This window comes from Rhinolophus sinicus, chromosome 6 (assembly GCF_057876585.1).
Source record: "Rhinolophus sinicus isolate RSI-liver-muscle chromosome 6, RSI-T2T, whole genome shotgun sequence".
Taxonomy (NCBI): Eukaryota; Metazoa; Chordata; class Mammalia; order Chiroptera; family Rhinolophidae; genus Rhinolophus; species Rhinolophus sinicus.
In genome coordinates, this window is record NC_142506.1 from 31228529 (window position 1) to 31243713 (window position 15185).

Genomic DNA, 15185 nt, shown 5'->3' on the forward strand with positions numbered 1-15185 from the left:
GCAAAACAGCAAGGTTTAAGGAAATTACAGAATATTGGTGTTTGAGTATAAAGTTTAAAAGATGATTAATGGGAGATGAGCTTGAAAAGAATCGACAGGTAATCATTGAAGATCTTATTTGCAATGCATACCTCCACGGTGGCACTTATCATACTGTATTATAACCACTGGTTTTCATCTCCATGGGCTCCTTCAGGGCAGGCATTGTGTCTTATTCATTAATCTTTGCATACATAGCACTTATCCACGTGTCTAAGATGTAGTGAACATTCAGTAAATGCTTATGTTATTAATATGGACCCTCTAAAAGTTTTAAAAGATTATTTTACATAAGACTATTATTTGATATTTGGTAGAAATCTGTATGTATGTATGTATGTATGTATGTATCTATCTATCTATCTATCTATCTATCTATCTATCATTATCTCTCTATCTATTGCCTAGGTTGAGTCTGGAAATTATCAGGTCCAAAGTTTAAGTATAAAAATTAAATAGAAATAAAACACAATTAGAGATTCTTAGTAACTGCATTTAAATTTGATGTGCAGGGCATGACATATGCAGTGTGTAACATTTTAAAAATAAAATGTTATTAGAGGGCATCTCAGATTTAAGTAGCTATTATTGAGAGACAAGACAAATGAATAGAATGAAATAGACATTTATGCAGCTTTGTCTAGGAAGCTGGAAGTTCTGTATACTTCTTTCCATTCACTCTTATTTCCTTCTTGTATCTCTTCCACAGCATTGGACAGCAGATGGAGACAATTTTACAGCAGAAAGGGATAAGTAGCAACAGTCTTAAGAATTCTGAAACTCAGTTGAGTAGAGCAGGTAGTCTTCTGAGTCTGTAGACTATAAGATTAGTAACCAGCTTTTCAGCCTTAAGGTATTCTTGCCTCTTGTTTTCAAAAGAGTATTTCAAACCACTGGAAAGTAGCACATATATGTTAGAAATGCCATGAGCATAAGGAGGAAAAGGAGACATACAACCTGGAACCAATCATAATAATCCATAGTGGTGATCTGAGAAAAACTGGAATATCTAGATCATCTACTCTTGTGCAAGGTCCACTGGCTAATTGACTAATTACCGATGAAGAAATAGGAAAAGAAAATGAAAAGCAGTCTTTTGAATAAATACATTGCTTTGCCTTAAGTAGTTTTACAGATCTTTTCAAGAAAAAAAATCACTTGAACTTGTTTGCCTTCTCTTATCTTTTAAAAAAATACCTTTGCTGAGGAATCTGCTAACCATTATGGCTTCTCCCAACATCCTTTCCTTTCTCTTCCTTCTCCCTTAGTATCTTTTTGCTACGTATGTTGCTCCTTCAGCCACCCTTGACATTGGACTCCAACAGGAAAAGAAAAAAGAAATTTATATGAAAATACAGCCACCTTTTGAAGACCTTTTTGACACAGCAGAAGAATATATTCTTCTCCTCCTACTTGAGCCCTGGACAAAGATGGTAAAGTCAGACCAAGCTGCTTACAGACAGGTAACGTGGCACTGATAAATTGTGTGTGAACCATTCAGATTTACTACAAAAGTGATGATAAGCAGTGTTGTTAAGTCACAAGAGAAAAACTGAAAAAGGTCTCACACAGGTGACGGATTCAGAGTTAAGATTTGGGCACACTCAAAATTGGGACAAGGCAAGTATTTATTAACTTTTTTTTTTTTTTTTTTTTTTTTGCCAGTTTCCCTGTTGTCTCCTAACAAAAGATTTAAATCGATGTAATTTTTTGTTCTCTGTACAAATATGTCAGCAGAGCGAAATCTGAATTTTGATTTCCTGTGAATCAACAAAATATGCATGATAATATACTGGCTTTGTTCCTTCTTGCCATTTCTCAGCAGCAGCCTTAATTTTGATTAATGGAAAAAGCCCATTTAATTTTATGCTGGATGAGTTACAGTTAATATTACACCCATGGAAAACATAAACGTTTCATGTGTATTGTGGAAAGCACATGCTTTGACTTCAGTGCTGCTCATTTAAAGCACCCCCAGATGTTCATCGGGTCAGACTGCTTGATGGGATGAAAGTTGCAACACATCTTTTTTGATTCCAAAGGAGGTCATTTGAAGCCTCAGTGCTAAAATATTTTCCCTAGTCTTATGGATGGGTGGAGGAAATTTCTTTAAATATTTATTTTGAATCGCAAATTAAAACTATCCATAGGTATTTTTTATACTAAGCTAATGCATGGACCCTGTATATGAGGTCTTTTCAGGTGGGACTGCTATCTTTGTAGTGCTATTCTTTGTTCATATCTTCTCAACAACTTCTTAGTCACTTCTTCTACAGAAAGGATCGGTTAGATAATTAAGATAAAATTAATACCAAACTCCGTGGTTAGAGTTACCTGATTGGATTTTAACTAAAACAACCCTTATGGCTTACTAAATTCAACAAGTAAAATAATTAAGTTTCCATTCCTGATTTCTCTTTGTCCGGAAAAATTAGCATTGCAACCTTTCTACCACAAAAATACACATATTACACTAGGAAAATTAGGATATCATATGAAATTAAAAACAAATTCTCTCTAGTAATTTTAAATATGATGTATGGTGTAGAAGAAAATGGACCTGAGGTATGATCCTGAGATGATATAAAAGATTTAGAATTATAACTAACTTCCCCAAACCAAAAAGTCTTGGCATTAGTAATGATTCTTACAAAAGTGCATGGGACAAACATACACTCTTTTTAATAAGAGGGAAAAAAACAAATTTCTCTTAATTCTAGAAATGTCCTTAAATTCAGCCCAGAGGACTTCTCTAAAAGTCCAACTGACTGAATTACATATGCATTCGTAGACTCTTTCTCAAAAAGGATAACCAAGGAGACTACCAAAACCAGCTACTAAATACAGAAAGTTCTCAGTCAGCCAAATTCATTTTTCCCTGACACAGAGAAATGGAGAATGATCTTGTTCTCCTGACTACATAAAACAGAGCACTACACACTCGAAGGCTGAGACCTACTATGAGGTTTAATTTGATGATTAACTCTCTTTTTTGCTACAGCTATAAAACCTTTGCTCACAGACTAATAAGAATGGAATCTGGTTAATCCTTGTTCTTCTGCGAATTATTTGGTCCTTAAAGCTAGGAGTGCCTGCCTTCATGACTATTACCCTATTATAATGAATAGAAACTTGAAATGTGACCCAACATGTTTGCATTGTTCGTTAGTTCACAAGGGGTGTCCAGAGAGGAGAAATGATTTTTGGTGGCACTATATATATATCATTACATAGAAATGATTGTATTGTTTTATCGCATGCATTCAAAATCTGACTTTGCTGTGGCTAATATTTTTTATTGGTCTTCCTGCTCTTGCCTCCAAATTAATTTACTTTATTGGCAAGTGTATTTGTTTTTATTTATTTATTTATTTATTTATTTTTATTTATTTTGTATTTTTTTGTATTTGTTTTTTAGCCCACTGTTATTGGAAATTGTACAGTCTTTCCCCACTTTTTCATAATGCACATTCTATTGATATTGCAAGCTTTATTATTGTGTTATTAGGTGGAGCTGGTAGAAGAAACTCGACAGCTAGACTCCACATACTTCAGAAAGCTTCAGGCTTTACATAAAGAGACATCTTCCAAGAAACCTGAGGTAAGGCAATTCTCTACTTAGAAAAACAAACTTTTATCCTGGGAAGATTATCACTGTGTATATTGGCGGGGATGTGGGGTGGGGAGTAGGAGATCATCCATTGAGGAGACCATATATTGATAAACTAGGGAATAGGCAGTTTCATTTTTCTGGGCTTCTTTGCCTAGTATGGAACATTTTATTGTGTTACATTTTATTGACACATTTAACAAATTCAAAAAAAAAAAAAAAAAAAGCAGATGAGGTTGTACAGGGAGCCAAGCTACTCATCTGCCTTAGCTAAGAACCTTCAAGCCAGATTATATTCCTTTGAATGTTATTGGTTATTTTCCGTATGGCAGCAACTGTGTTGTCAAGTCACAAAAGAGTTAAATTGAGTTTTCCAAACACAAAAGGAGTTGTTTTGTGTCAGCAGTATGCAAAACAATTTTAAAATATATGGAAAGAATTTGGGGAAGTCAGTAAAAAGACCATAGGATTAACTAGGATATGAAAGTTCTATTTTGATTTATAAATTTGAAACTTTTGGATTGGCTTAATAAACCATGATAGATCCATAAAGCAATAAAATTAAAGGTGTATCTACATAAAAATGAGTTTAGATTCATATTTATTGACATGGAAAATTCTCAGGACCTATTACATAAAGATGTAGGGAACAAAAACACTGGTATTGTATGATCTTATTTATATAAAATTATTTGTGTATTTTTACAAGAGAGGTATCTGGAAAGATATTCACCAAAATGGTAAAGATAGTCAGCTCTGGGTGGTAAGGTTTCAGGTGATTTTTACTTTCTTCTTTGTACCTATCTGAAATTTTTTTTCTCTTACAATAAAGTTTTACAAAAACAGTCAAGTTATTCTTAAAATGTAACCGTCATGATAGTTGCCTCATTAACACAGAAGTTCTCTATTTGAGACACTACTAAGTAATATCTTAGAAAGGATACATAAAAATCTAAAAGGTAGCACATTATAAAGTTGTATTATAGACTTTATGAACTAAAATTTATAACACTCTGTATTATCCTTCTACCTATGAATAATTGATTTTGAAAATATTGGCAGTTTATCTCATGGTCTGATGTTTTTCAAAAACAAATAGGGAGATAAATTAATTATATAAGGTATTACAAATGGAAGGGTTTTTCAGAGAATAAGCCTCTCTAACTCTTTGCCCTGTAGGGTTTGTAAACTATCTGTAAAACATCAGTGGTCTTTAAAATACCCCCAAATTAACTTTTATATGAAGGAGATTATATTTAAATAATGTAATCTTTATTAGAAAAGCAACTTTCATTACTCTATAACTTTTGAAATTAAGTTGTATATAAAAGAATGTTTTATATTCATGATATATTATTAAGAAAAAGAACCAAGTTACAAAACCAAAAATAGTTATATAGTCCTGTCTTCATTTTTAATAAACTACATGTGTAAACAAAAAAGACTATACACACACACAGACACACACACACACACACACACACACACACACACACACACATACACACACCGGGGGTGCCAAAAAAATGTATACAAGTGGACACTTTGGTCAACATTGTTCAAGCAGTAGTTCGCCGTAGGCAGAAGTGTCTGGACGCTGATGGAAACCACTTTGAACACCTCTTGTAATTGCAGAAGTCATATGTGACTTGTATTCATCTTTTGTTATCGGTATATATTGAGTATTATGATTGTAATACAGTTTTCCTTTCTTAAAATGTGTATATATATTTTGGTACCTTCTGTATATATAAATGTTAATGATGGTTATCTCTGAATGGTAGTATGTTATGCTTTTTGTTTCCTTCTTTTCATTGCAAAAGACATTACTTCTATACTAACAAAAATCATAAAGTTAATATTTGATAAACAAATATATAATAAATGTTTACTAAATGTTCCTGAAAAGAAGGGAATGGAATGCAAAGGAACAGGAATGGAATGGGAAGGACTTTGATATGAGTTAGAGCCATTCTAGATTCTAGATTCTTTACCCAGTTCTACCATTGAATTGTTAAATGACATTGGCCTAATAGTTAATTTTTATCTCAGTTTCCCTATTTAAATTTGAAAAATAATGTGTTGTGTTTAAGAGATTTTTATGAAAAGTATTATTTCACTAGGACACTACTTGTGAAATTGGAACTGGTGGTTCACCACTGCCTGATGTCTCTAAACAAACAGAATACTGGAATAATGTTCCTGCAGAATATAAGCATTTTAATTTTAATGATCTGCTGAACAACAAACTGGAGTTTGAACATTTCCGTCAGTTTCTTGAGGCTCATTCTTCAAGGTAAGGAACATAACCATTGTAAAATGCATTTGTCTCTTAAAACATTTTTTCTAAGTTACTTATTTTTTTAACCTACTTATTTTGATTCAACATATTATAACAGTGATTTGGTTCTAGAGTGTACCCATGTCGGTAAAAAGAGAATGAGCATAATTATCTGAAATCTACATGGTTAACTTTTTGTGGGGAGTGCATATTTGTAATAGCAACCTCCAAAATGTTATTTTAAGTGGTTAAACAATATTTGTTGATATATTTAGCATTGAATAAGTTAAAACACAAGTATATTTTTATTCTTTTCCCTTTCTGCTGGTTTTTTTCCTTTTGCATTTTTCTAGACAGGTGCTTCAATTACTATTTCTGAGTACTGACTCTTTTACATTTCACTAAGCTATTGAAATTAGCATCATATTTTGTAATTTTTATCACAAATGAAACAGAGTTTTGCATAGAATCTTAGAACCTTATTACATATTTATCTAATATAAACTGAAGCATTGATCATTTTTTTCCAACAATTTTCTCTCAAGTTAGCAGAAACTAGTTAGATGTGGGAGCCAAATTTCACATACATAATTTCCCTTCTTCGTGATGAGGATTATTCTAAATTTAGCATGTGCCAAATAGACATGCAATACGTGGAAATGTTCCCATATCTGAAACTGATAGTACTACTCCATTCTTAATGGAAGAACTCTGAGACCCTACCAACAATGGTGATAGATTCTTTTCTGATCCCAGGACTCCTGGTGTTCATTCATATATTTAGCCAGGATGAGACACAATTTTATACTCACTAGTTCCACGATCTAATCAGTTGTGCTAACTAGTCAAGACAACACCTTTCTAAGTTCTGTCAAAATAACACCTTTGGTGTTTAGTAGAAGTGAGAGAAATAAATAAGGGTTGTGCTTTGTTTTTGTTTTCATTTTAGCATGGACCTTATGTGCTGGACAGACATTGAGCAGCTCCGAAGAATAACTCACGGAGATCGAAAGCAAAGGGAGGCAAAATCGATATATATTAAAAACAAATACCTAAATAAAAAATATTTCTTTGGACCCAACAGTCCAGCTTCTCTAAGTCAGCAGGACCAGGTATCAACACGCAAACATATTTTCTATATTGAAGTATGAAAACCAGTAATTTATTTCTTTTTGCCAACAATCTGAAAGTCATCTGTTTTCCTTTTGCTTTTATGACTTTATGTTAGACACTTTTGATATTTCATTTTTTTAGGTATTCACAAGTGTCTATAAATTAAATGTCTTTAAATTTCACTCAAGTATTACATATTAAAATGTGTTATTTTAAAAAGTAGTTTATAGAATAAAAAACTTTTATTCATCCACTCATCTATTCATTCAGCAAATATGAGCAACTGTGATATGCTCGACACGTTCTAGGTGTTCAGGATAAGTGGCGAACAAGGCAGACAAAGTCCTTTCAACAAGCAGGAAAAGAGCTATTAAGCTTTATCTTTGCCTCTCTTCTGTTCTTCTCTTAACTGATATTACTCCAAACATAACTGATCTTTGAAAAATCCTGTTTGCCATTGTATTGTCCCCCCCAAAACTATTTTCATTGACCAAGAACATAGGTTTGGACATTTTGTTGGGCCAAAGTCATATGGCCTTAATCACAAGTTATTAATAACCATGGTTCATTATTTATAGCAAAAATGTCAGATTGGGATTCAGCAGTGGGTTTGAGCGTTCACCTAATGCTTTGATCACATGAAATATGGCTCCATTTTTAATGCTTTTAAAAAGAGAATTAAGTGTTAATTTATTTAGTTTGAAGTTTGTAGTACAACATTGCTACCTAGAGATCAAATGCTAGCATTTGATTTTTTTATATTGGTAATTTAAATGGATGCATATTCTGATGGTATACATTTGTATAATACAAATCTCAGATTAATGCTAAATCAGTAAATTAAAGAAAAACTCAGAAGTGTTAGTAAGTCGGCCTACCAAATTAAAAAGCTAGATCTTTGGGGAGGGGAATGAGCAAAAGACCTTGAGAGTAAGAGGAAGCAGCAGTTGTAGAATTAAGCAACTTTGACAAAAATGCCTTGCCATTAGTTCCCTGAGATACAAATCAGGGATGTGTTAGCAAAAGAGGTCAGGTATCTCAATAAGCACAAGCATGAAATAAACACATGAAAAGCATTTGTTTTCTATTTGGCTTGTGCTACATTGCATGAGGTTTCATGGTATCTGATGCAACTGTGTGAACCGTCCATAATATAACATGCTGAGAATTTAAAATTCAGTGGAAAAAGTCACCCATTGCTATCACAGCAAATGGTTGTACTTACTACAAAGGTATTTTCCCAATGACCCTTCTCACTCATCTTTGTCTTTACTTTTGTTTTTGTTTACTTATTTTATACTTAAGGATTTTGCATCATGTGATGTTTTATATAAATGATGCTATTTCTAATTTCAGGTGTGTGGCCAATTTGCTCTCTTTTTGAATTTAAAATGACATTTTTTGTCTTTTTTTCAAATTAAAGGTTATTGGCATGACAATCATTGGTAAAGTTACATAGATTTCAGGTGTACAATTCTGTATTACATCATCTATATATCACGTCTTGTGTTCACCACCCAGAGTCAATTCTCTTTCCATCACCATATATTTGATCCCCTTTACCCTTCTTTGTCTTTTTAAAAAGATTTTTATTAAAATGTAGTTAACATAATATTATATTAGTTTCAGGTGTACACAGTAGTTATTCAACATTTATATACCTAAAGAAGTGATCACCATGATAAGTCCAGCAACCATCTGACACCGTACCACACTATCACAATATTATTGACTATATTCCCTATGCTGTACATTACATCCCCATGACTTATTTGTTCAATTTGCTCTTTGATTAGCAAAGTGGTCTTAGCTCTTTTTCTTTTTTTATACAAAAACAGTATTATTGCTAATATTATTTGATTAATATTGAAGTATGGCTAAGAGGGTTTCTGTTTTGTTTTGATGTAAAACAGTATTATTATAGGATTTGCTTAATCTTATTAATCAAAGGAGAGCTAAGAAGAAGGTAATTTTTCCAATGAGCAGTACAGAAATTTCAAGTGGTACACGAAAGCAGATAGGAAAGGGAATGATTTATAGCAAGAAATAGCCATTAGTAGCTTGTTGAAGCCAATAATGCAGAAGCAAGATTTGGGCCACAAAGAAATTGTGTTTTATAAAATGTGCTACCTGTGCAAATCAGAGATTATTGTCTACAGAACCTGGCCTTTCTCTGCTTCCTGCTGCCTCTGTATTCTTCTTAGAAGTTGTTGGAGCAGCCCTACTTTGCTACCACTGCCATCATCCCACCATTGATAACCCAATATTTGTTGGCATTATACATGTTTATAATACCTGGATTAAGGTTGTCTCTTAACTAATGCCTCATTTTCGTCATACACAAAAGAAAATGATTTCTCAAACAAGTCAATTTGACTAGAATCACAGATTCATATATTAGAACTAGAAGAGAACTTAGAAAACTAATACACTAATGCCCTCATTTTACACTTGATACTGAGGCCATGAGGTGGGGGGGGGGGGTGAGAAATGGCATTGATTGTGGTCTCACAGGATAAAAAGCCCATTCCTGTGTTCCTTGAACTATATCATAAGCAAAAATCATATATCCAAAACAACCGTTGCATAAACCACAATTCTCTGTTTGATGTTAGAGGAGTTATCTGTCTTTATTATATACAATATAGCAAGGAGATATTTTATAGAAAATGAAAATTGTGCCATCTGTCAGGTGCTCAGCAAATAGTTTGGGGGTGATTGAATAAATTAATGACTGTTAGTGTTTCTTTACCAAAACAGAAGTTTGTAGTTTCTGTGTCATTTTTATTTTCTTAGATAATGGATTTAAGTGGTGGCTGGGGGAAGAGTCTCCATGAGCAGCTTGATGCAGCTGTGCTAATTGAAATTCAGAAGCATGTCCTAAATAAGCTAGAAAATGTGTGGTTGCCATTGTTTCTTGCAAGTGAACAGTTTGCAGGACGTCAAAAGATAAAGGTACGTAAATTAGTACTATCGTCTTTGGATAACAGTTGACAGTACCTCTCAAGACATTAAATGTACATACATATTGACCCAGCCATTGTACTTCTGTGGCCTCACGGTTAAGAGTGTGGACTCAGACTTCCCAAGTTTTAATCTCAATACTGCCATATATTAATTGTATAACTTTAAGTCCCATAACCTTAGTTTTCTCATTTGAAAAAAATCGGGTTAATAAGACTAATTGCTCCATAAGATTGTTGTGAAGATTAAATAAAATTATGTATATTTAGTTTATTGGATGTGTGGCCCACAACAAACACTCAAATATTATCTATTAATATGTTTGCTATTTTTTATATTGTTATTATTAAGTTCTTACATAGATAGCCAAGGATGTACAAGGAAGAATAGTTAAATGAGTTATGATAATTCCATACTATGGAAAACTGCAGAGTTCCATATAAAATGAGATTATAAAAATGAAATTAAAATATAAATATAAATTTCTACAGGTACTGATATGAAGATGTTACTTGTTGAGTGAAACAATCAGAATGCAGAACAATATATAGAATATAATCTTATTATATATACTTTTATCTCTCTTTTTTCTTCCTTTCTTTTGTCTGTCATCTATCTATCTATCATCTATCTATCTATCTATCTATCTATCTATCTATCTATCTATCTATCTATCTATCTATCTATCATCTTTATCTTTATGTTTATGTAAAAATACCTAAAAAGAGCTGCCTCCTGGGAATAGGCCTGGGGAGTAAGAAGGATTTTTACTTTTACTTTGTAAAGTGGGGTGGTTTTTTTTCCCCCTTTGTTTTGTTTTTATTTTATAAGAAGCATGTATTACTTTGATAATTTAAAATGTCATTATCACACCTAAAAACAGGCAAACTTGATCTTTACAAAAATAACATAAGGGGCAGAGAGCATGTAATGCTGGACTTGAGTATGCAAAGCACATTGGTAATGATGAGGAATAAACCTAAAAATCAGCCTTCTGTATTCATTTTATCAAACACTTTGAGGCTTACTTTCCTGGAAATATCCTTACTCTTGTGAGCACCTTAAGTAATGGAAAACACAGTACAGCTGGGAACATAGAATTTATAGTCTGGAGAAGAGCTGATTTGTCTTAGGCAAAAAGTTCATGGAAATAAGCTTTGGGACAACTCAAATTTCCTCATTTCTTTCTGCAGGTTAATTCCAACTCTCTATCCAAAACCAAGTGTATTTGGCTTACTAATATTATTTACCACATTTTTCTCACTATGTTTACCACAGTGATTTTATTGTAACTTATGGCCATTTCCGGATTTAGCATTCTTTGGGTCGCCAACAACATAAACCAATTTTGGAAACCTTAAGCCAAAGACAAAAGAGAAGGGAGGGAATATATTATAAAATGGTGCTGGAGCATCTCACACACTTAGGGGAAGAGAGGACACCTAAGCTTTAGGTCTGGAGCTTAGCTCCATGTCCGGAGCCAGGACAGCTGTGGGAACCCAGCAAGAAGAATGTGCAGGTCTTTGCCCCAGCTTGTGGCTGTCAGAAAGACTCAGCTGCAGTGATTCTAGTGCCCATCTCTCTAGGTCAGCTTCTGGACCTATCTGCTATGGAAGAGATGTAGGGTCACATAGCACAGATTTGGCAGGAGTGGTTCCCAAGAAAGGAAAATTACTGTGAGTCAGTAGTAAGTTCAAGAAATATCTACTGTATTTCCTGCCTCTGTGAACTTTTCTACTCTTCTAAAATTAGTTGTGCCTAGAAAACAGCCAAAAATCTGGGAAGTCCTAAATATCTCTCCAGCTTCAGTTTCCATGTGACCCAAAGTGGAACTATTATCTACATTTGGGGAATACAGTCTGCTATTATTATCTCCAGTTTGCAGATGAGGAAACTGTTCAGGACAGAGAACTTGAGTGACTGGCCCACGGACCTTGGCAGGACTTAAGTCTGATCCTCTTTCTTCTGAACTGCCCTATTTCTTATCCATGCTGACTTTTGCCTCATTTTTAAAGCTATTAAATTAGTAAGTGATTTCAAAACTTTAGACATTCTAAATGACTGGAATAAAATAATTGGTTTTGCTTTTAGGTACAAATGAGAGACATAGCTGAAGAGCTCTTACTACAGAAACATGAAAGGAAAATTGGGGTCTGGAAGGCAAGTAATATTTGTTATATTCTTCCTCCTGTAAGTTCTACTCTCAAAGTATTATTTTTCTTCCTCCTCTTTAAAAAACAACAACTTTATGAGAGTTTATTTGAGCCAAACTGACAACATATGCCAAGGAGCAAGATCTCAAATGTTCCTTACCCCTCATTGTAGACTCTGCTTCCTAAGCCACCCACTGGCCACTGATACTTTTCTTAATTGGCTGATGGGATCTAGCAGGAAGTGTCATACTACCAGAGCTGCCTTGACCTGCTCAACCCTAGAAATGTCTGATTGGACTTTAAATATATATTATTTATTTTGCTTGTGATGGATTTATTGAGACAAACTGTTCCAGTATGTGGTAGTTTATTTATTACTAAGAGTGGATTACATGAAAAGAACAAGACGTTGCAGCAGAATCAGCAGGTTAAATGATTTTACATTATCCCTCTTTATTTAGAATTACATTTTAGCTTTAAAAGAATTAAGATAACTATTATTTTGGTGATTATTGAAACCACTATAATATGAAAACTTACTAAATATTGCCCATTATGCTTCTTAACAAGCATGATAAACACGGTCTTCTTTTGAGCCTACAAATTTATGTGTATTCATCCTTCTATAGGTCTTGATAGAATGTCAAACTAGACCCAGGTGACCCACTGCAAACTAACAAAGACAAAGTTTTATTTGACTGTTAGAGGAGTGTATGTATCTGCTAGGATCTTCTTTTTCTGTATTTTGCTCTTGAAAGGAAATAAACTGTTCTTATGTTTGTCTTTTCTTATATTTTTATTGAAACACTAAGTAGAATAGGCTTATATTTCGTATCATTGTGCATTACATATTATGTTATTTTCTGTTTAGTTAAATTATAGGTTTTAGTTAAATTACTAAGTTTTAGTATCTTAAGAAGCAGGTCTTAAAACATTATTTGCTGAGTGGGTTTTAAATAAACATCCCAGTCTAATACACAGTTGTTCCTATTTACAGGGCTATAATTTTAATATGGACCATATGGTGAGGGTCTTAACTTTTTGTCCAGTGAACACAACATGCGCCTCACTGAAATAGTGATAGACATCTACTCACTTTATTTGGGTTAAGGCAGCACCATTCTTCTAGACTGCCTGGAGTTGCCTACAATTTTCAGTTTCCAACTCAGACAGCATCCTCAAGGCCGTTCCCTATAAAGCTTTTACTCCTCTAGGCAGAATTAGTTACTCCTTCACATTCCCATAGCACTTTTTACATAACTCTCTTAAACACTCACATTGATGGTCACATATGATTTGTTTCAAGAAACTTATTTTATGCATTATCAGTAATGGATATTTATTATGTGTTTTGATTGATTGTTACTATAATTCCTAAGTTCATCTAAAACAATGCCTTTGCAATGATGCATGGTTGTAGGCTAAAATCAGATTTGGGGAACTTCAATAAAATTTATCTAGTAAAAAAATCGAATTACTAAATTTAATAAAATCTATTTCTTATGTTTTTTAAATCTGAGAGGCTAAAGGGGAATGAATATGTGATCCAAAATGGTCAAAGTAAAAAAAGTAGACATCTTACATTTCATAATTGTGAATATATAAAATAAATAATACCTGTAAGCATTACCAAAACACCATAGGTCCCTCAGGCTTTTTTGTTATATAAAGTGAATCCTTAGTCAGAGGAAGTTTGTTATTTAAAATGATGTATTAATAATGTAGTTCTTATTGTTATTAATTATTAATAACAATTTTTATTTTTAATATAAATTACTAATAACAATTTTTAAGGTAACTCACCAACAAGCATAAGTTTTGCAGGATAGAATTATAGTGAAGCTCCAGCATATTTCCTATTTAAATTAATAGGATTAATTGGTAAAATTTTTCTAAAATTTTTGAAAAACTATCTTAAATGTTTAACTGCTTTTACTTTTTAAAAAGCAGGAGAATTATGTGTTAATGCATAATATATGTAACATGTATAACAAAATAAATAATAATAGAATAACAGTGCATATTATAACATTATTCTTTTGTTCTGTTTAAGCACAGAACTCATACTACACAGTAAAATGTAGTTTTTCACCATAGTCTCAAACTGTAATGATTGTTAACATTCTTAAACAATGTAGTCATATGTTCTAAATCATCCAATCATTTCTTTTTCTCTCTACCTCTTAAAAAAATGATGCCATAAAGAAATAAAGTCGACAAAGGGGGGAAAGTTGCCAGATTCTATTTATCTATGCCAAAAACTTCAACAGCCAAAAGTAAAGGAGATAGAAGTTGGTGATTTTTAGCCTAGGAAATGACTTTATTTACTTTTTAGAACACAACTAATTTTCTGTACTCTCTGGACAGCCTGTGGAGAGTAAGTGGATATCTTCATCTTGTGAAATCATTGCTTTCCGTAAAGCATTATTGAATCCAGTTACTGCAAGACAATTTCAACGGTTTGTGGCTCTAAAAGGAGATTTATTGGAAAATGGGGTGCTCTTTTGGCAAGAAGTACAAAAATATAAGGTATTGTATTGGGAGCCGGAGAAAAATCTTTTTTTTAGGAGGAAATGTGTTAACATATCAGATTATTTACTGTAACTTTATGGAGAAGATTTGAATAAGATATCCCAATTTTGCCATCTTCATGCTAATATGTAAATATTGACGTGTTTCTTTTTCTGTGTTAGGTATGTTTTTATTATTATACAATGAAGAGTAAGAGTGAGCCCTAAAAAGATAGCATATATTTTCAAGGTAGTCCCATATATTATGATCTAATGAGTACTTTCCTTACTTACAAATGTTTATACGCATTTTTCCCTGAAGATATCTATATTTAGTACTGTAACTGAGACCTCTTTTCAAGAATTCACAACTATCTTTACAGCAAGAGTAATCAAAGATAGTGGATTATAGATAAACAAACCAACAGACATGAGAGAGCCTTTTCTATTAGTTGTCTAGAAATACCTAAGAGCAGGCATTCAGCCTCTGCTTAAATACTCCCAGGGGTAGCAGG

General features: G+C 33.0%; 1 protein-coding gene across 1 annotated transcript in view; it reads left to right on the plus strand.

Annotated features, from left to right (window-relative positions):
* The window catches only part of RGS22 (regulator of G protein signaling 22), a 174521-nt gene that overhangs the window by 123972 nt on the left and 35364 nt on the right, over positions 1-15185 (plus strand). The window contains exons 15-21 of the mRNA XM_074316672.2: positions 1308-1502; positions 3548-3640; positions 5773-5945; positions 6880-7042; positions 9840-9998; positions 12099-12167; positions 14528-14689. Coding sequence (XP_074172773.2) covers positions 1308-1502; positions 3548-3640; positions 5773-5945; positions 6880-7042; positions 9840-9998; positions 12099-12167; positions 14528-14689 — 1014 coding nt within the window. The remainder of the gene's footprint in view (positions 1-1307; positions 1503-3547; positions 3641-5772; positions 5946-6879; positions 7043-9839; positions 9999-12098; positions 12168-14527; positions 14690-15185) is intronic.